Below are 21000 nucleotides of genomic sequence, written 5' to 3'. Positions count from 1 at the left end.
AGACAAACTCGAGAGACTGCGCTATCCAATTAACCAGCAAAAAGCCCAAAGGGGAGGTGTGGCTCAAGTGGTAGAGCACCAGCTGGGAACACACACACACACACACACACACACACAGCAAAAATGTGAGGCCCTGAGTTCAAGCCCCAGTACTGCTTCCCTAGGAGTAGAGGAAAAAACAGAAAGGAGGGAAAGCAAAGGAAGGGGAAGACACTGTCCAAAAAGAAATGTACTTTAAACCTGACTTATGAAACTGAAACCTCTCTGTACATCCCCTTTATAATAATAAAAGAATTTTTAAAAAATAATATAGTACTGTAGTGATGCTTATTTTTGAGAAATATGCTAACCTTTATGAATAAATTCATAGAAAATCCGGGATTGGTGTTTTTGTTGGTTTTGTCTGTCGTGGGGCTTGAACTCAGGGCCTAGGCACTGTCCCTAAGCTTTATTCACTCAAAGCTAGCACTCTACCCCTTGGGGTCACAGCACTACTTCCAGTTTTCTGGTGATTCACTCCTGGGGGAGGTAAGAGTCTCATAGACTGACCCAAAACTGCAATCCTTAGATCTCAGCCTCCTGAGTAGCTGGGATGGATGGGCATGCCCAATGGGCCACCAGTCCCCAGCTTCCTACACAGTGTTTGACTCTTCCCTTAACAAAGTAGGCTTCTGTTGTTTTTGGCAGTATGTGTGTGTGTGTGTGTGTGTGTGCATGCACACTGGTACTGAGGATTGAACGCAGTGTCTGGGCGCTGTCCCTCAGCTAGCGCTCTACCACTTGAGCCACAGCGCCACTTCCAGTATTCTGGTAGTTTATTGGAGCTGAGAGTCTCACAGAGTTTCCTGTCTGGGGCTGGCTTTGAACTGTGATCCTCAGATTCCATCCTCCTCATTAGCTAGGATGACAGGCATAAGCCACTGGCACCCGGCTTCTAATTCCAATCTTTCAACCAAATAAAGGTTGATTTTCCTGTCGCTCATTTGGCAAGATGCATAACCAGAGCTGTGTTTTCTGAGCTTCGGTAAGATTGTCACTGACTTTCCACAGAGTGACTTGGAAAGGTTCTAAATGGGTAATTTTAGGACATGCAAAAAGGAGGTATTTTTTGGTGCCGGTCCTGAGGCTTGAACTCAGGGCCTGGATGCTGTTCCTGAGCTTTTTTTTAGTCATGGGACTTGAACTCTGGGCCTGGGCGCTGTCCCTGTACTCCAGCTCAAGGCGAGTGCTGTATTACTTGAGCCACAGCACCACTTCCAGTTTTCTAGTGGTTTATTGGAGATAAGAGTCTCATGGACTTTCCTGCCCGGACTGGCTTTGAACCTCGATCCTTAGATCCCAGCCTCCTGAGTAGCTAGGATTACAGGCGTGAGCCACTGGTGCTCGGCTTCCTGAGCTTTTCTGATCAAGGCTGGCACTCTACCACTTGAACCCCAGCTTCATTTCCAGCTTTTGTTTGCTAGTTAATTGGAGCTAAAAGTCTCACAGACTTTCCTGCTCAGGCTGCCTTCAAATTGTGAGCCTTGGAGCTCAGCCTCCTGAGCACCAACGTGTAACTCAGCACCACTCTGCAGGTTCAAAGCCATCCCTGGAACCCAGCATGTCCATCATAGAACCAAAATCCCCCCCCTCCAGTTACCTCACTCAGAGGAGCCCTACGGCCCGGAACCCCCAGAACCCAGGCTTTGGGGTGAGTCGGACTGTTGGCTCTGCGGTTGCTTTGAAACACTGCCGTTCTCTTGCTCCGAATCTGGCTCTTGTCCTGTTGCTCACCCTCTCCGCCCCTGCCCGGCAACTCAGACCCAGGCTGCTGTAACCTCCCCCTCCCCGACCCCATACCCCTTCCTCCGAGGTCCTGGAAGGCTCTCTGGAAGTGTGCCCTTCCCTAGGTGCAAATACCGCTTCCTCCAGGAAGCCCTCCATCCTGACACGGCACACTGAGCTTCCCTCCCAGCGCAGGCTACTCCAGCTGTCCAGGTCCCGCGATCACCTGGCCTAAGGGGCCTGCACAGGTAGCACTGGTCTCCAGGCAACCGCCAGCATACAGCAAGAATGCAATCCTCGCAGCTGGATGATTGACTGAGATCTACTTCTCAGTCCTGCTTAGCAGTGTGTGTTGGGGAGGGCTGAGCCCTGGGAGCAGGAGATGGAATGAGAGGGGACCGGGCCACAAGGGGGTTAAGGAGGATGGGGGTCCTAGAGAGGCTGTGACTCAGGAGAGGGGCCCCCACGCCCTGCACAATGTGTGCACACCAGTCCCGGGGATTGAACTTGGGGCCTGGACATTACCCCTCAGCATTTTTGCCGTAACTCCACTTGGGTTTTTTTTCCTGGTTAATGGGAGATAAGAGTTTTGTGGATTCTCCTGCCTCACTGACTTCAAACTGTGATCCTCAGATCTCAGCCTCCTGAGTAGCTGGGATTACAGACGTGAGCCACCACACCCAGTCACTGGAGCACTGGAGATGGCGGCTCATGGCATGTCTTCTTCAGTCTTCTTGGAGCTCCAGGAAGGGTGAGGGGAGGTGTGGAGCGCTGCCTGGGTCCCCTCTGCTTCCAGTCCAGCAGGACCACCCCACCTAGGGGACCAAGGCCCCCACAGAGCCTCCCATGCCATCTTCATTCGCGGGGCTTGAACTGAGGGCCTGCGTGCTGTCCCTGAGCTTTTCCAGAGCTCAAGGCGAGCGCTTTCTCACTCTGAGCCACAGCACCACTTCTGCTTTTCTGGTGGTTCACTGCACACAGGAGTCCCATGGACTTTCCTGCCTGGGCTGCCTTTGAACCTCCATCCTCAGATCTCAGCCTCCTCAGTAGCTGGGATGACAGGCGTGAGCCACCGGCAGCGCCCGGCTCCCAGGCCATCTTCTGAGACCCAACTCTTATCCCCAGCCCAGAGGCTGTGGCATCCCGCCTGGGCAGGCCGAGACTCCAGCCTTGTGCCGTGGTCCTGAGTGACAGCAGGAGGGGCGGGCACAACTCCAGACAGCAGCCTATGAATGGGGAGGGCCCCGGATGCTCCCCCACCCTCACCCCCAAGAGCCTGAGGGACCTTGGTGCCAGGCCCAGAAGGCAGCTGGAGGGGAGAGGGATGGGCGGTCGGACACAGGACACTCGCTCGTGCAGCTGACACAAAGCAGCCATGCTGCCCCAGCCCCACTCACGAGAGACAGGGACGGACAAGATGGCACGTGGGGAACGGAGCAGACAGCAGGCTCGGCGGGGCACCGAGGCGGGCGCTGGTGCCGCGTGGCGTGGTTTATTGAGATCCATCTCACAAGGCGGGGGTGGGGGGATGGCGGGGGGGGGGGGGACAGCACAGGACAGACGCCTGCTTCGGGCGCATGCAGGCTGCGACACGGTGAAGCGCAAACGCGGCACAGGACACGGGGTGGGGACACGAGGCTGGGGCGATCGGCCATCCACCCCCCCCCCACCCCGGAGGGGCGGGGAAAGAAAAAAATAAGATTCGTACTTCTTGTAAAACGCCCATTTTGCTGGGTGCTTTCTTTCTCCTTCTCTTGAAAAATTAATAAAAAATAAACACACCAAAAAAAAAAAAAAAAGTCTCAAAAAAAGGAAAGGAATTAAAACCTCAATGGAAGGCGAGCGATCGGAGGCCAGAGGAAGGAGGCCCGAGGAAGGAGGCCGGCCACAGTGGGGGCGCTGCCTCCCGCTCCTCGGCCCCCCTGACCCCAAGCCCTATAGAAGTGGGTCCATGAGAAAAGGTGCCAGACCTAGGCAGGGTGGGCCCCTGGGGGCCAAGTGAACAGACCGGGTCGGGGCAAGAGGCCGACCAGCCCGCCAGGGGCTCAGCTCACGTCCAGGCCCAGCGTGGGGTCCCGGGGCCCCGATCGGCCCCTGCCTGTGGGCCCGGGTGTCAGTCACAGATGCAGCTCGTGGGTCTTGATGTGCTCCAGCTGTTCTCGAAGCTGCAGGAAGGAGGGCCTGGCGGCCGCGTCCAAATGCCAACAGTTCTTCATGACGTCGTAGACGGCGGCCGGGCAGCCGTCGGGGGCGTCCATCTTGTAGCCCTTTTCCACCCGAGGGATGACGTCCTTCAGGGGCTGGGCACAGGTGTGTGTGGGGGAGAGAGGAGTTAGGGCCCGATGCAGGAGGGGAGCCACCACCCCGCATCCCCCCCCCTCGCCAGGACTCACGATCCGTGGGTAAGGCACTCGCCCGAAGGAATAGATTTCCCAGAGAAGGATCCCGAAGCTCCACACGTCGGATTTGGTGGAGAATTTCTGCCGTGTGGAGGGAGAAAGGGTGTCAGATCGCTGGTGGGGGGGGAAGGGAGGGGAATCGGAGGGTTGTGGGGGCTCCAGGGAAGGGTCCCACCTTCTCTCGGAGGGCCTCGGGGGCTGTCCACTTGACGGGCAGCTTCCCGGTGTCCTGGGTGCTGGACGCCTCCTTGGTGAGCCCGAAGTCGCTGACCTTGGCCACGTTGTCCTCCGACACCAGCACGTTGCGGGCCGCCAGGTCCCGGTGCACGAAGTTGTTCCCCTCCAGGTACTCCATGGCCTCGCACACGTCTCTGGGGGGGGGGGAGGGGGGTGTCAGCTGCAGGGGCCCTCAGATTTTGGGGTGACCCTGTGGAGTGCCCCCCCACCAGGCCCCATGACTCACAGCGAGAACTTGAGGAGGCAGTCCCCGCCCAGCACCGAGCGGCCCCGAGATCGCAGGTAGTCCACGAGGCTCCCCTGGGGAAGGGCACATGACCGCCCCGTCAGATCCCCCCTCCAGCCCCCCCCCCAGCCCACGGGGGCGCCAGGGCCCCCGTGCTCAGTCTCTCAGTGACATTCAGAGAAACAGACTCGGAGAGGTGGGCTGACTTGTCCGGTCATTCAGTAAGGCAGGCAGGCTGGTGACAGCAGTGGGGGGGGGGGCTGTGTGGGGAAGTGGGGTACAGGGGGACGGGCGCCCACCTTGGCCATGTACTCCGTGACGATGTAGAGCCCGCCCTTCTCCTCCACGATCACGCCCAGGAGCTGCACCAGATTGCTGTGCCGAAGTTGCCTGGGGCAGGGCACGGGGGTCAGAGCCGGCCGGTCACCCCCCGTCCCCTGGCCTGGTCCCTGGCCCGTCCCCCCAGCCCGGCCCCCCCAGCCCAGCCCCAGCTCACGTCATGACGGAAGCCTCAGCCAGGAAGGCCTGCGCAGTGGCATCGTTCTTGATGCACTTGACGGCAACCTTGTTCCCCCGGTAGTCGCCCAGCATCACGTCTGCAGGAACACCAGGCTGTGTTCTCTGGACCCTGCCCGCCCCGTCTGCCCCAGGGGTCCCCTGGCCCGGCACTCACCTCCGAACTCCCCCTTCCCGATGGTCTGCAGCAGCTTGAGCTCCTTCATGTTCAAGGCCCAGCCGCCTGTGGGGGTGGGGGTGGGTGAGCAGCCAAGGGAGGAGGGACAGGCAGGCAGGGAGGGGGACGGGGGAGGGGGGGCCTGGGAGGCAGGGAGCGGCAGGTTTGGGGAACACTCACTGCGGTAGAACTCGTCCTGGGCTGCCACAGTGCCCTCCATGACCTTTGGCTTGATGAGGCGCGTGCAGAGGCCGTCAGCATCCGTGGTGTAGTGCTGGGGGCAGAGCGGAGGGAGATCAGGGCCCCGCCCCCCGCGACTCCCATGCACCTTACACGCCTCGCCACCAGAGGGCGGCAGAGGCCGGGCCGCCCAGCCCAGAGCTGCTCAGCTGGGAGAGCGGCCTGCCCCCCTCCCAGGGCACCCTCCACTTCACCGCCATCTGGAGGTGGAGGGGACAGGCGGGCCTGGTGCTGACGCTTGGGCGGCGCCCAGGCCCCGCCGACCTGGGAAGGAGGCAGGGGAGTTGTAGGTGTCTCCCTGGTTGCCCGATGCCAGCTGCGGCCTGGCCACGCCCATGAGGGCAAAGGGGCCTGGGGTGACCTGGGCACTGAGGCAGGTAAGTGCCTGTGTGTGCACGTGTGTGCATGTGTGTACTGGGCCCTGAACTCAGGGCTAGCACGCTCCCCCTTGAGCCACATTGCACTTTTGGCTTTTTTTGGTGGTTCGTTGGAGATGAAAATCTCATAAGACCTTCCTGCCCAGGCTGGCTTTGAACCATGGTTCTCAGATCTCAGCCTCCCAAGTATTTGGGATTTTGGGCATGAGCCATCAGCTCCAGGCCACAGCTCATTTTATTTATTTTTGGTGGGGGGCTTGAACGCAGGACCGGAGTGCTGTCCTTGTGTCTGTTCTCAAGGCTAGTGCTCTATCACTTTAGCCACAACATCGTTTCTGGCTTTTTTTCTTTTCTTGTTGGTCGTGGGGCCTGAACTCTGGGCCTGGGCGCTGTCCCTCAGCTCTTCAGCTCAAGGCTTGTGCTCTATCACTTGAGCCACAGTACCACTTCCAGCTTTTCCTGCTTATGTGGTGCTGAGGAATCGAACCCAGGGCCTCATGCATGCAAGGCAAGCGCTCTACCACTGAGCCACCTTCCCAGCCCTGCTCTGGCAGCTTTTTCTAAGTAGTTTATTAGAGATAGGAGTCTCACGGACTTTTCTATCCAGGCTGGCTTGGAACTGTGATCTCACATCTCAGCCTCCTGAGTAGCTGGGATTACAGGCGTGAGCTGCCAGCGCCCGGCTGTAACTCAAGTGCACACACGGTTCTGTGACTGGAGGTGAGTTTGGGAGGAGTTGGCTCAGATTCCACTCGGGGCCAGGGACGAGGCCACGCTCCCTGTGGGGTTAGCCCTGGCATGAAGCCTGTGCTCTGCCTGGGGCGACCAGAGCTGGAATCCAGGATCAGATGCCAGCGTCCCGGAGGGAGGGGGCTGGGGGGAGGGCCAGGTCTGGGGATGCAGGGGTGTGGCCACCGGGCTGCCCCCACTCACCTCCACCAGCTGCATGAGGTTCTCGAAGTACACCTCCTCGTCGATGCTGAGCTTGCTGGCGTGGTACATGATGCGGTAGTGCTCCACCTTGCCCTCGCAGCTCACGCACAGCGTGTAGTCCCCTGGGTAGTTGGTGCTCTCCCGCACCAGGAACAGGCCTGTCTCCGGCGGGTACAGAAGCCGCTCCGCCTGCTCTCGCGTGATCTTGCCGTGGAACCAGCTGCAGCAGGGCAGGGCCAGGTTCCACCGTGGCTGGAAGGCTCCGCCCCGCGCCAGCCGCCCCCAGGGCCCCCGGTTCAGTCCTTCCCATGGGGCGCCCTTGCTCCAAGAGGCTGCTGCCCGGCGCCTGCTCTGAGCTGCAGCCTGCGCATCCCGGGCCCTGAAAAGCCCACGCCTACGGGCCAGGCGCTCGTTCTGAACCTGGCTTTCCTGATGCTCTTCTAGGCAGACCACTTTCTCTTTTCTCCCCGTGTGCTGGGAGACTCCGCCCTCTTCCAGGTACTTACGGCATGAGGCTGAGTTTGGTGCCCGCCTTCACGCCCTCCCGCTTCTGGACGTAGTTGGCTGGTATGATGCCCTCACGGCCCACTTTGTTCTTGGCTTTGTACCAGTTGGGGTCCTGGGGAGCGGGCAGTCGGGGACACTGTCAGGCTCTGGCCCCCCTGCAGGGAGCCTCGCCCAGGGCATCTGGGGTAGGGTGGGGAGGTCGAGTCGCGACGCCCGTACCTTGGTGACGGCCACGATGGTGAGCACGTCTCCCTTGCAGAAAGGCAGGTCCTGCTCTGCGGTGCCGTGGAAGTTGTACTTCGCTATACACTCCGTACCAGACGGCCAGACGGCCTGCGGGGCCGGGGGCGGGAGGGTGGGCGTGGCCTTTGAGAAGTCTCCACCCACCCGCCCGCCCTCCAGCCCCGAGTGCAGGAATCCCACTGGATTCAAGCAACTGTCACCCCAGCTACTCAGGAGGCCGAGACTGGGGATCGAGGCTCAAAGCCCAGGCAGGAAAGTTTGCGATTCTTATCTCCAATGAACCAGCAAAAAGCCAGAAGTGGAGATGTGGCTCAAGTGGTAGAGCGCCGGCCTTGACGGTAAAAACCTTAAGGATGGCATCCAGGCTGGGAGTTCGAGCCCCCAGACTGGCACAAGAGAAAAAAAATAGAAAAAGAAAACCTGGGCTGGGCCAGAGGTCTGGGAAAGGGGGAGCAGGCTGGAGTGCCCCCCGATCTCCCTCCCTGTGGTACCTGTATTGCTGACATCCTCGTAGGAGATCTGGGGTCCCCGGCTCAGAGGAAGGCCCACCGGCCACTTGGTACCATCAGAGCTGTGGGGAGAAGGAAGGGTGAGGGGAGAGCTCCTACACACCAGGCCGTGCTGTCCAGGGGGGCCTTGGGATGGGGGTTGTGTGTACCCCGCCCCCAGGTCAGGGCCGAGCTGGAGGGCCGAGGCCTTCCAGGGTACATACTGTATGGAGACTGGAGGACCAGTGCCTGGCGGGCAGTGCCAAGCCCGGGGGCAGGGGGGGGAAGCGCTGAGCCTGGCGGACGGCGGACACAGGACATGCGCACTGTGGATCCCACTGCCCCTGCTACGGCCCAGGACTGGACTCTGAGTCAGAGTGGCCTGGGGGGCTCGGCTGGGAGCGTGGCCAGGGCCACCACCTCTGACACACACTCCTAGCCGACCGGCAGACTGGGCTTCGAAGCCCTGCGTCACCGACCGAAGCTTTGGAGCCTCACGCCACCGGTCCTGACAGGGGCAGAGAGAGCCCTGAGGCCAGGCTGTGGGGGAGACGGAGACCCCAACTCTAGAGCTGCCTGGTACTGGACCAGCCCAGGAGCGTGATTCCAGAAGCCAGCCCACCGAGCAGCCCACGGTGGGGCCCCGGAGTTCTCCCTACCCACTCCTTTCGTGTGTGTGCCAGTCCTGGGATTTGAACTCAATGCCTAGACACCATCCTTGAGCTTTTCCACTCAAGGGTGGTGCTCTACCACTTGAACCACACCTCCAGAGTGTCATGGCCTTTCCTGCCAAGGCTGGCTTCAAATAGCAATCCTCAGATCTCAGCCTCCAGAGTAGCTAGGATGACAGGCGTGAGCTACCAGGGCTACCCCCCCCCGCCCCCCCACCCCCCCCCCCACCCCAGTTTTATTTTGGTTGGTCGTGGGGCTTGAACTTGGCCTTGGTGCTATCCCTCAGCTCTTGAGCTCAAGGTTAGCGCTCTACCACTTGGAGCCACAGCGCCACTTTCCAGTTTTCTGGTGGTTCACTGGAGATAAGAGCCTCACTGACTTTCTTGCCTGGGCTGGCTTTGAACCGTGACCCTCAGGTCTCAGTCTCCTGAGTAGCTAGGATTTTAGGCGTGAGCCACTGGTGCCTAGCTCTACCCCGATTTTATTTTTGGTTGGTGGTGGGGCCTGAACTCTGGGCCTGGGTGCTGTCCCTCAGCCCTTCAGCTCAAGGCTAGCGCTCTACCACTTGAGCCACAGCATCACTTATGTGGTGCAGAGGAATCGAACCCAGGGCCTCATGCATGCAAGGCAAGCACTCTACCACTGAGCCACCTTCCCAGCCCTCTACCCCACTTTTATAGACCTGGACACTTTGGTCACACAGCCTGGGCTTGAGTTGGGGGGTCCTCTGTGTTTGGCGGGGCCCGTCTTCCACGCCTTTGCAGCCCGGGGGCTCTGCCCGCTCTCCATCCCCCCCCCTGCCTCCCCGGCCCCTTCTACACTGGAAGCTCCTCGGGAGGCGCGGAGGCAGACCTACTGTGAGTCATCCTTCCAGCTGTCAGTTTGCAAACACTCCTCGGCCCGCAGCTGCCGCCGCCGCCTCCCACCGCCTTGATGGCAATAATGAAAATAATCACAGGCCGGGTTTCTGAGCACGCACTCGGTGCCAGGGCCTGTCCTTGGCGCGTCACACCGATGGGGGACGGGGTACTATTATCCCGTGCTGCTGGCGGAGAGCTGCGGGCCAAACCCCCGGCTACAGGGCAAGGAGGCTCTGTGTGTGTGTGTGTGTGTGTGTGTGTGTGTGTGTGTGTGTGCGCGCGCGCGCCCTGGGGCTTGAGGTTAGGGCCTGGGGACTGTCCTTGAGCTTTCTTCATTCAAGGCTACAGCTCCACTGCTGGTTTTTTGGTGGTTAACTGGAGATAGTCCCTTGGACTGGGACTGGGAATGTGGTTTAGTGGTAGAGTGCTTGTGCAGCATGCATGAATCCTGGGTTGGATTCTTCAGTACCACATACACAGAACAAGCCCAAAGTGGGGCTGTGGCTCAAGTGGTAGAGTGCTAGCCTTGAGCAAAAGAAGCTTAGGGACAGTGCCCAGGCCCTGAGTTCAAGCCAAAAAACAAAACAAAAAACCAACAAAACAAAAACAACAACCAAAAACCCTCATGGACCTTGCTACCCAGGCTGGCTTTGATCTGTGATCCTGAGATCTTGGCGTCCCGAGTAGCCGGGATGACAGGTGTGAGCCACTGGGCTGTTCTGCTTTCAAGGGAACCTTGAGTCCTCTGCTTGAGCTGCCCAGCAACACCACAAGCGTCCACTCCTTCCAGTGCTGCTGGTGACTCACACCTGTAATCCCGGCTAGTCAGGAGGCTGAGATCTAAGGATCGAGACTCAAAGCCAGTCCTGATTCTTAACAACCAAAATGCTGGAAGTGGAGGTGTGCTTGAAGTAATAACATGAGACCCCGAGTTCAAGCCCCAGTACTAGTGCCTGCATGCACACATACCCATGCGCATGCACCCATGCACTTGCACACGTACACATACACACATACTGAGAGCTGGCCTCCATATACCAGTCTGGGCCCTTCACCGGGATCTGGCCCTGGCCCTGACTGTCACCATCTGCTGGCTTTTGGTACCTCTTGCTTTTCTCTGGCCCACCCCCCCCCCCCCCGCCTTGTCATTCCTTCCCTCCCCAGCCCAGTGATTCCCACTCGGCGATCTGTGGGTGCAGCTGGGGCTCTTTCGAGTCCCTGCAGGACTGTCTTCAGTAACAAGAGATGGGGGACAGGCTCCTGGTCCATTCGAGGGGGGACGGACACACCTATCACCAGATACCTGCTCGCCCACCCTCAAAAGAGAACAGCCCAGCCCCAGCTTTGACAGGGCCTGAACGGGTTGCAGGGAACCCCCACCACACAGTAAATAAAGCAGCAAAACCCGTCAAGTCACTGGAAGATGGCTGCTGGTGGAGCAGGGCCGGAGACGCCTGTGATCCCAGGACTTGGGAAGATCATGAGTTTCAGCCCAGCTTAGACTATATGGTGATATCTTGTCAATCAGTCAGTCGATCAATGAAGCAATCCAAGGCCTGGGCATGCATGGTGACTCACGCCTGGAATCCCAGCTACTTGGCAACAGAGAACGGGACTCGGAGTGTGAGATCAGCTGGGGTCCTCTTCCCAATCCACAGCTGGGCGCCGGGGTGCGAACCTGTCCCCTGCTGGAGGCTGAGCTCAGAGGATCGCCCAGCCAGGCTAGCCTGGGGAACTCATCTCCACAGTGCAGCCGGACACCAGACACCACAGTGTGCGGCTATGGTCCCAGCCATGACCGGCAGCCTGAGAGGCGGATCACAGAAGCCCAGAAACTGAAGAACAGGCTTATAATTCTATAATTCTGCTGGAGAGGCCTGAAGCAAAAGGCAGTCAAGACCCCATTAGAACCAGAGCAGGGGGCGTGGCTCAGGCGGAGAGGGCTCCCAGGAGCCGCTCCACCTCACTCCCACCAGGAAACACAACAGCGTCCAAAACAACTGGCCAGAATGCCAAACATCAACACTTGAAGCAACAAGGAACGATGCACGGGCACCGCGCCTCACGCCTGTCATCCCAGCTACCCAGGAGGCTGAGATCTGAGGATCGCTGTTCAAAGCCAGCTCAGGCAGGAATGTTTGTGAGGCTTTTATCTCTAATCTACCAAAAAGCCAGAAGTGGAGGCGTGGCTCAAGTGGTAGAGCGACAGCCCACAGCAAGCAATACAACATGTAACACAACCCCAATTCCACCAGTATGCCCAATTATCTCTGGAAAGACACAGCAAGAGGCTGGCAGAGTGTGCTCGGCTGAAGAAGAGAGGAATCGAGTTCAAGGAACACGTACATTTTACCTCATCTCTGCTAACTGGTCCTCCTTTGACCCTATCCCCACCCCTTTGTGGTGTCAGTACTAGGACTCGAACTCAAGGCTGGAGCTCTACCACTTGAGCCACAGCTCCACTTTCAGCTTTTGCTGGTCAGTTGGAGAAAAAGAGTCTGCAGCAGCCCCAGCCCCTCCCCACTTTTTTTTTTCTTTCTTTTTTAAAAGCCACATGCTTCTATTTATTACCTTCCCCCTGAAAATAAAACTGAACACCAGGCACAGTTTTGGCTCATTTCCTCCTTGGTCCCCGAGTTGTGCACCTGGCTGCCCAGCCTCAGGGTACGCTCAGCAAAGTGCTTCCAGGACCCCCCTGGCCTGGCCTCTGGCGGAGGGTGGGGGGCATCTAAAGTCCAGCCCAGGCCCCCCCCCAGGGGCCCATAATGCCAGCTGCTGAGTGAACAAATGAATGAGTGAACGAATGAGTGACACTAGAAGAGGCGCGGAAGGCAGGCCGCAATGCATCCACAGGGGGCAGGGCTAGGTTTCACGAACCCCCCCCCCTCCCCAGGGACACCAACTGTCACCCATCCCCACGGGATCCACAGTCCCTGACTTCCTGCCCTAACCATGCTCCCAGCAGCCCTTGCGCTGGGGTCCGGGGCACGGCTGGGCACGGTGCCCAGGCTCTGAGGTCAGTGGCCGTGGTGGCAGGCTGGCCTTTCTCGGAGTCCAGGCGGTCGGGGAGGTGGGCTGAGGAGGGACTGGGGGTCCAGAGGCTGCCTTTTCTGGCCCTGGAGGCAGCTGGAACCCCCAAAGGCAGGCTTGTGGGCGGGGGGGGGGGCAGGGAAGGTCAAAGGGCAGCAGCCCTCCCCCCCTTGCCAAAACTGCACTGCTTACTTACTGGCGGGCGTGGCATGGGAGCTGTTTACACCCAGCTAAAAATACCCCTAAAAGGGGAAGTGGGGCAGAGGCTGGGGGCAAAAGCCGGGCCCCCAGAGACTCAGGTCCTGCAGGGACTCAGCTGGGTCCCAGGGGGAGGGACAATTAGGGAACAGGACTGTCCCTTGGCTTTCTTATCCTTTTGGTTTTGTTTTGTGTGGATCCTGGGCCTTGAACTCAGGGCCTGGGTGTTGTCCCACAGCTCGGCTTCCAGCGTTTTGGGTGGTTCATTGGAGAGAAGAGTCTCAGGGACTTTTCCTGCCCAAGCTGGTTTCAAACCTCTGTCCTCAGATCTCAAGCCCCCCTGAGTAGCTGGGATTACAGGCAGGAGCCACTGGCACCTGATGGCTTCTCGTTCCTGTTTTGTGCTTGGTACCGGAGTTTGAATTCAGGGCTTCGTGCTGGGCTCACTGAGCTGGCGCTCTATCACTTGAGCTATACCTCCAGCCCTTGCTTTTTGCGGGCTATTTTGAAGATAAAAAGCGTCTGATTAACTTTTTTACCCAGGATGCTTGGCTTCAAACCTTGTTCCTCAGATCCTAGCTTCCTGAGAAGCTGGGATTCCAGGCGTGAGGCACGGGCATGCCTTATTCTTTGAGGCAGCCTCTGGGAGCATTCCCATGTCCAGAGCCAGGCCATGCTAGGCCAGCAGGAGAGGCCCAGGGCAAGAGGAGGCACCGCCATTGGGGTCCCAAGAACTCCCCGACTCTTTCTGTGTCCAGCCTGGGGTGGTGAGGACCCCCACACCCATTGCAGGCTGGGCTCCTGCCCTCCTGACTGCAGTCTGTTTGGTCACGGCCTGGTGTACCTGTCTCCCAAGACTGGTGTAGTTTAGGGTGTAGAGCACCTGCTTAGCAAGCTCCACACCCCAAGTTTCCCTCCCCAGAACTGAAAGCAAGCAAGCAGTGAAGACAGTGGTCTTACGGGAGTGGGGATGGGGGTGGGGGAGGGCTGGCCCTGGACGGGGGGGGGGGGGGGGGGGGGGGGGGAAGACTCAGGAGACTCGGGTTGCGATTCCCCAGAGTTCATGAAGACGGAAGCCGTTCCCATGGCGCAGAGGCAGAATTGGGTTTCAGATCCGGGAACCCCCCCCCCCCCCAACACCTGAGGAGGGCGAGGCTGCAGCAGTTGGGCTGGTTTGGCAGCAGAAATACCCGCCCCATGCTGGCTCTGCAGAGGGTGCCAGGCTTAGGGCACGGTGCCACCCTGGCCAGGCACCCGGGCTGACCCCAGCCCCCCAGTGGGGTGCTTAGAGATGCTTACAGCGGAAAGATCCAGGCTTGGGCTCCACGGCATTCTGCCCTACCCCACCCCCACTCGGGACGGGAGGGGGGTAATGAGCAGAAGTGACAGAATGACAGCGACTCCCTGTCCTGTCACTCTGCCCGCCCCCCCTGTGCAGGGGACCGGAAATCCTGTCTGGCGGTTGGGGAGGTGGGGGCTGGGCAGGGAGCCCCCCCCTTCCTCCCCGGGGTGCACTGCGGCTGCAGCAGCCGCTCCTGGCCCAGAAAGGTTTCTAATTACCGCTCACGGGCCTAATTACCGACACACACTGGCACCGGCCACAGGGCCCAGGGACATGGCCTCCCCAGAGTCCCCTGCCCCAGGCCACTGTATTTGCATCTCATTTGCATGCATATGCACACAGCCTCTAACCACTCCTGTAAGTCTCCCAGCCCCGTGACCAGAAGGGAGACTGAGGCCCATGGGGCAGATGTATAGAAGTTTCATTTTGGATGTAGGATGGAAGGACACACCAGCCCCAGACAGAGGTCAGGCGCTGAGGGCGACACAAAGGACGCAGACTGGCCTACTGGAGGCGGCCAGTGCTGCCCCCTACAGGGCCAATGGTGAAAAACAGCCCAGGGCTGGCACCTGGGGCTCAGGCCTGTCATCCTAGCTACTCAGGAGGCTGAGATCTGAGGATCTCAGTTCAAAGCCAGACGTATTCCAACAGACTCTGGTTTGGGCCTGGAAAACCTCAAGAAACACCAAATACGGTCATGGCTACTGGATAGGAGGAAGGAGGCTAATTAGGGGGACTGGCCTGGAACCACCTGGCTTTCAAGGCTACAAGAAGGACTTAGGCTCCGCTCTGCTGTTCCCCTCCCCCCCCACTGCTCTGTGGGTGGGCCAGCACAGAGATGTCAAGAGCTCACACCTGTCATCCAGCTACTCAGGAGGCTGAGAGCTGAGGATCATGTCTCAAAGCCAGCCTGGGCATAAAGGTCTATGAGGTCTCTTAGCTCCACTAAACTACCAGAAAAGCCAGAAGAGGAGCTGTGGCTCACATGGTAGAGCCCCAACCTTGAGCAAAAAAAAAAGCTCAGGATAACTGCGGTCCCCAAGTTCAAGCCCCAGGACTAGCACACCCATGTGCGTGCACACGCGCATGCACACACACACACACACACACACACACACACACACACAGAGCTCCTACAGAGTTTCACCACAGAAGCTTCAAACAAGGGTCTCTGCCCCAGTAGGCCTCTTCCTTAAGGCTTCTGTCCTTCCGCCTCTTCCAGGAAGTCCTCTAAGACTCTGCCAGCCCATGCAAATCTGAGCATCTCATGGAGAAGAGGGACTCACAGGCCCTCCTGAGACCAATGATGGTCTGATCCCGCCCTGGCCAGCCCAGCGGCGGCCGGCCCCTCCCCTCCCCTGCCCTCCCCGCATGCACACAATACTGGCTGTGGACTGGCTGGGTGGAGCCCAGAGCCAGGCTGGCAAGCAGCAGGCAGGTTGTAGGGGGTAGATGAACCGCAGACCTCCCCAGCACTCAGCACTGGAATCACTGGGCCGTGGGGAGGTGTGGGGGGGCAGAAAAACAGCCCTCCTCCGCTGGTTCTAGACCACAGAAGGGGAGGTGAGGCGGAGGGAAGCTGCGGTTGGAGGGCGGGGCGGCCGGTGTGGGCGGTGCTGAGCGGTGGCCTCAGCAAGGCGCCCCAGAACCAGGAAGAGAAACTGAGCCTGAGAAAGGGTGGGTGGGGGGTGCTGGAGTCCCCCCACCCCGGGGGCCTGCAGAGGGGGCTGGGCGGGCCACACCATGCTCTGGGCCTCAGTTTCCCCATGCAAAGGGAGATCCTCGGGGCCTTCTGTGCTGTTCTGCACTCAACAGATGCCGTGGGCATCCCACGACTCCCAGAGCTGCCCCCCACCCGATCACGGGTGGGGGGGGGGAGAGTGGGGGGGCAGGGGCTCAGCCAGCAGGGGACCCGCAGAGCTTCTTTATTTTTAGGTCTGAATTTGACTTTAATCGTTACTTAGTGGATTCTATTTCCAGTCCTTGGATGAAGGAGCCTAGAAGGGGAGGAGGAGGGAAACTGTGCTCCCCCCCCCTCCACCCATCCTGTCCCCAGCCAAGGGCTCGCCCCAGCCAGGCCATGGGGCCAGAACCTTGGGGGATGACCCCGCCCTGTGACCTCATCCTGGCCAGAGCTGCGGGGCAGGAGCGGCTGTAATGAGTGCCCATCTCCCCAGACCACAGCAACAGAGACCAGCGGCTGGCCGCTAGGGTCTCAGGTCACACAGCCCCGTGCCTAGTTAGTCCCGACTCATCCAGGGTCACCTGGGGCTCAGGCCTCTCGGAGAAACAGGGAGTGGCAGGCAGAGACGGGCTCCTTCCCACTGCCCTCGGGGTGGCACTCCCGGTTACTCAAGTGTGCGAGAAGGCGAGAGGGAGGCAGGGAGAGGCGCAGCAGCAGACACTCAGGTTAGACCTGCGGGAGGAGGATGCTAACACACCCCACTCCTCGGGGGCCTTGCCGCCCAGCCGGGTTCCGTCCAGCTCACAGGTGGGAGGACTCTAGGGCCCTCTCCACCTCCAGCTTTCTCTCCCTTCCTTGGCTACAGGGAAGGATGGGAATTTGAGGCTGGCTCGTGAGACTTCAATTCCCACTGGGACGAATGGGGCGGGGCCAACTTTCCCAAAGTGGGAGGGGCAACATGGCAACCCTCTAGGAAGGGGCTTCCTCAAGCCTGGTGTGTGTAGCCTACACCTGGAATCCCAGCCTACAGAAGGCTGAGTGTGACACCAGCCCGGGCTACGCACGGAGACCCCGTCTCAAAAGAACAAAAAAGCAACCAGGCGCCGGTGGCTCACGCCTGTCATCCTAGCTACTCAGGAGGCTGAGATCTGAGGATCCCAGTTTCAAAGCCAGAACTGGAAAGTCTGTGAGACCCTTATCCCCAATTAACCAGGGGGAAAAAAAAGGCTGAAGTGGTGCTGTGGCTCAAGTGGTGAAGCACCAGCTCAGGTTCAGCACTCAGGCCCTCAGTGAAAGCCCCAGGAACTGCACAGACACATGCAACACACACACACACACACACACACACACACACACACACACACACACACACACACACACACACGGACTCTTCTGAAAGGGAAAATGGGTAGAATCAGGCCCTGGACACCAAGGCCCCTGCCAGTCACCCACATGGTGATGGAGAGAGAGGGTAGAAAGAGGAGGAAGGCAGGGAGTCCTCGAAGAGGAAGAGGGGCAGCCCGGAGCTTCAGGAGGGGAAGGTTTTGGAGGGGTTGGCACAAGCACTGGTCCTGGGGGGGAGTGGGGAGGGTCAGAGCCTGGCACTTTCTTTGTGTGTGCGTCAGTGGTGGGACTTGAACTCAGGGCCTTTTGCTCTGCTTGGCTACTTATTGATGTTCAAGATGAATGTTGTAGCACTTTGAGCTACAGCTCCACTTCCGGTTTTCTGGTGGTTCATTGGAGATACAAAGTCACAGGGCTGGCTTTGAACCACGGATCCTCAGCACTCAGCCTCCTGAGTAGCTGGGATGAGAGGCGTGAGCCAACATCAGGCACTTTCCAGCTCCTTCTTGGTTGGATCACACTGTCCCCTGAAGCCACCCCAGGGTGGCTTGGGGTACACTTGGGCTCAGAGTCCATCCTCCCCCCCCCTACACACATACACCTACCCACACCCTAGCTCAATGCTATGGTGCTCTGGAGGGCTGGATGCCAAACTGCCTGCATGCTTCGGGTTGTTTTAGGGGTTCGTAGTAACAGCCCCCACAACAGCGACAGATGGGAAGGATGTGCTTGCTCAGTAAGTAGTGGAGGCTCCTGGGAAGAGCAGCAGGGGAAGAAGAGATGCTTGATGCCCCAGGAAGGTGTGGCTGCATTCGCTCAGAATGACACCACCAGCACACAGCACTATGGTGGCCACGGCGCCAAGAAAGGATGTGGTTGGGAAAAGGCAGCTGCCCGAGAGACAGATGGGCCACTTTAGTTTTGTCTTCTTAAGTTATCTGGCTTTCTTTTTCTTGTCATTTTTTTTTTTGGAGATGGGTTTTACTATAGAGCCTGGGGGAGGGAGGAAACTTCCAGATCCTCCTGCCTTAGTCTCTAGAGTGGCAGGATTCTGGGACTGGTTGGCATTACTTTTCTGAGTGACATTTTCTCAGAAGGGGAGCTGTGGTTCCAGTACTAGAGCATCAGCCTTATGCAAAACCAAAACCAAAACACAAAACAGCTTAAGGGCCTGAGTTCAAGCCCCTGTACTGGCACTAAAGAAACAACATTTTCTCTTCTCCTTTCCTTTTGTGGCATGGGGAATTAAACCCAGGGCTTTGGAAAGGGTAGGTGAGTGCCCAGCCCCAGAGAACACGGCCCCATAGCTTTTAGATCCACATTTCTGCAGGGGACAGGCCTTGTTGCTGGTGGGCATGGCTCTCTCTACACTGTCTTCTTCCTGTGACTCAGCACCTCTCTGCTCCTCAAAAGATAAAACCAATGGCCAGACACCAGTGACTCACACCTGTCATCCCAGCTACTCAGGAGGCTGAGATCTGAGGATTGACATTCAAAGCCAGGTAGGGCAGGAAAAGTCGGTGAGACTCTTATCTCCAATTAACTACTCTCCTCCCAAAAAAATTCTGGAAGTGGAGGTGTGGTTTAAGCAGTAGAGTGCCAACCTTGAGCGAAGAAAGTAAAGGGACATTACCCAAGCCCTGAGTTCAAGTTCTAGTACCAGCATGAAAAGAAAAGAAAAAAAATCAAGCCCAGAGCTGCCCGTGGGTGCGCGGCCTGACCCATCTGCCCATGCGGAGATGTCCTGGGTCGCGCTGTGCATTCTGGGCCTCTGCCTCTATCTGTACCATTCAGGGGTGGCTGAACTCTATTTCCTCTCCAACATTTGTGGGCTCAGCCTTTTGAGGCCCTGACAACGGACGGGGGGGGGGGGGGGAGAACAATCGTATTCTGGGCTTCCCGTACCCCAGACTCAACACGAGACAGAAAGAACAGCCACTTCTGGGAGAGAGAGAGAGGAAAGCACTGAGTTCACCAAATAAAAAACACCCTCCATTCGCATGGCGGCCTGACACTCAGCACTGGGACTCAGCACTACACCCTTGAAGCTCAGAGCTGGTAAAGAAGCACCCAACCATGACAGGCACGTAGGCCCGTGCTTGTCTGCCAAGACTGGAGGAAGCTGCCAATACACCCAGGGTCCTACCTTGCCTGTCCTCATCTCGTTGGTGTTCTGCACTTGGCTGGTTTGCTCCTGAGCCAGCTGTGGTAACAGCTGTGGTCAAGGGGGCCAGGGTCAGGATCTCAGGAGCCTCTCTCCCCAGGATCCCCAGCCACAAGCATCAAACCTCGCCTAGGCAGACTCCCCGATGCAGAGCGAGGCCGGAAGTCCTCTTCCTCCTCTCCAACCCTGTGCAGGGGCCCATGTGCTCTCCACAAGCTCCCTGCTGGGCCAGGCTGGGGGAGCTAGTCCCTGGTTCTCCTTGACTCAGAGCTGTCCAGCTGTGCAGAGCTGGGATTGAGATCACCCCAGACCCGCCCTTCAGCTTCTCCAGTGTACAACCTGGGCAGGGCAGGGAACTCCTTCTTTAACTCCACTGATCCAGTGGCTGGGCACTTCCCTACCTAACACTTGGTCTTGGACGCTAAGAAGCCTGGGCAGAATGGGCTGCTCTGGTGCCAAGCAGTTCTAAATAATGCCCAGGGTCACTTCCACCCAGGCCCACAGCCCTGCCCCCTGTCCCCACCCAGGGGTCAGAGTTCCCTTGGCTCGGGCCTGGCGCTCTGAGCACAGGTTCAGACCCAGGACAAGGGGCTGGTGGGGCCAGCAGGGATGCTGGGGCTGGAAAGGGCAGAACTCCCGGGGGTCCTCCACGGCCAGCTCCACACCAGGTGTGCGAGTGTTCTGCATGTCCGTATGTGTGTGCAAGTGAGTGTATCCGTATGCGTGCATGCAAGTGTGTGTGTGTGTGTGTGTCTGCAGGCGTGTTGCATGTGTCTGGGTGTCCAGCTGCGTGTGCATGCGTGTGTGTGTGTCTGCATGCGTGTGCGTGTGTACGTGTGTGCACGCCTCTGTGTGTGTGTGTGTGTGTGTGTGTGCGTGTGCGTGCTCGGCTGACCCCGGGGGTTCCTGGGGACACTCGGGGTCAGTGCCCCCCCTCTTCCTCCCCCCTCCCCCTGCCTCTCCCCCTCCGGGTCCGGGCCCTGCCGGGAGTCCCGGGAGAATTCGAACCCGCGGCGGCGGCGGGGTGGGGGCGGGGAGGGGGCGGAGGCCGGCCTCCACGCCCGGTCCTCCCTCCCGGCGGAGGCCGGCGGGGACCCCGCCCGCCCCGTCCCCCCCCCGCCCCGTCCCCCCCCCGCCCCGTCCCCCCCCCCGCCCGTCCCCCCCGCCCCGTCCCCCCCCCCCCCGCGCTCACCTCGGTCGGGGCACCGCGGTCCGGGCGGCATCAGCGGCCTGCGGGGCGGCCCATGCGGCCGGGGGGGCGCCGAGCGCGGCCTGCCCGGCCCGGCCGCGGGCCCGGGGCGGGCGGCGGGAACAATGTCTGCGCGCGGCGCGGCGGGCTCCGGTCCGAGCCCGGGCGGCGGGCCGGGCCTGGCGGGGCCCCGGCTCCGGGGTCGCCGAGGTCCCCGCCCCGCGGGCGCGCACGGCCCGACGGCGGCGCCGCGCGGCGACCCGCCCCGGCGGGGATCGGCCGGGCGGAGGGCGGCTCGGCTCCGCTCGGCGGCGCGGGGCTCGGCGGCCGCACCTCCCCGGCGTCGGCGCCGCTCGCCCCGGGCTCGGCGGGGAGGAAACTCGCAGGCCCGGCGGGGAGGAAGCGCGGCCCGGATCCTCCGCCCGCCGCA

The 21000-nt window shown here is 59.7% G+C and overlaps 1 protein-coding gene across 1 annotated transcript; it reads right to left on the bottom strand.

Moving 5' to 3' along the window:
- Positions 1-3472: 3472 nt before the first annotated feature.
- On the bottom strand, positions 3473-20657 carry Csk (C-terminal Src kinase). Its single transcript, XM_042668863.1, has 13 exons — positions 20574-20657; positions 8091-8170; positions 7576-7689; positions 7356-7468; positions 6850-7069; positions 5480-5573; positions 5300-5365; positions 5123-5222; positions 4926-5016; positions 4627-4700; positions 4339-4534; positions 4158-4244; positions 3473-4064 (listed from the first exon to the last, which is right to left on the bottom strand). Exons 2-13 carry the CDS (start codon positions 8103-8105, stop codon positions 3882-3884), a joined length of 1353 nt encoding a protein of 450 aa, XP_042524797.1. The 5' UTR covers positions 8106-8170; positions 20574-20657; the 3' UTR covers positions 3473-3881.
- Between the last annotated feature and the right edge of the window lie 343 nt (positions 20658-21000).

Source organism: Dipodomys spectabilis, unplaced genomic scaffold (genome assembly GCF_019054845.1).
Source record: "Dipodomys spectabilis isolate Male_0828 unplaced genomic scaffold, ASM1905484v1 ptg000478l, whole genome shotgun sequence".
Classification (NCBI taxonomy): domain Eukaryota; kingdom Metazoa; phylum Chordata; class Mammalia; order Rodentia; family Heteromyidae; genus Dipodomys; species Dipodomys spectabilis.
This window is presented reverse-complemented; position numbering and strand designations above follow the sequence as displayed.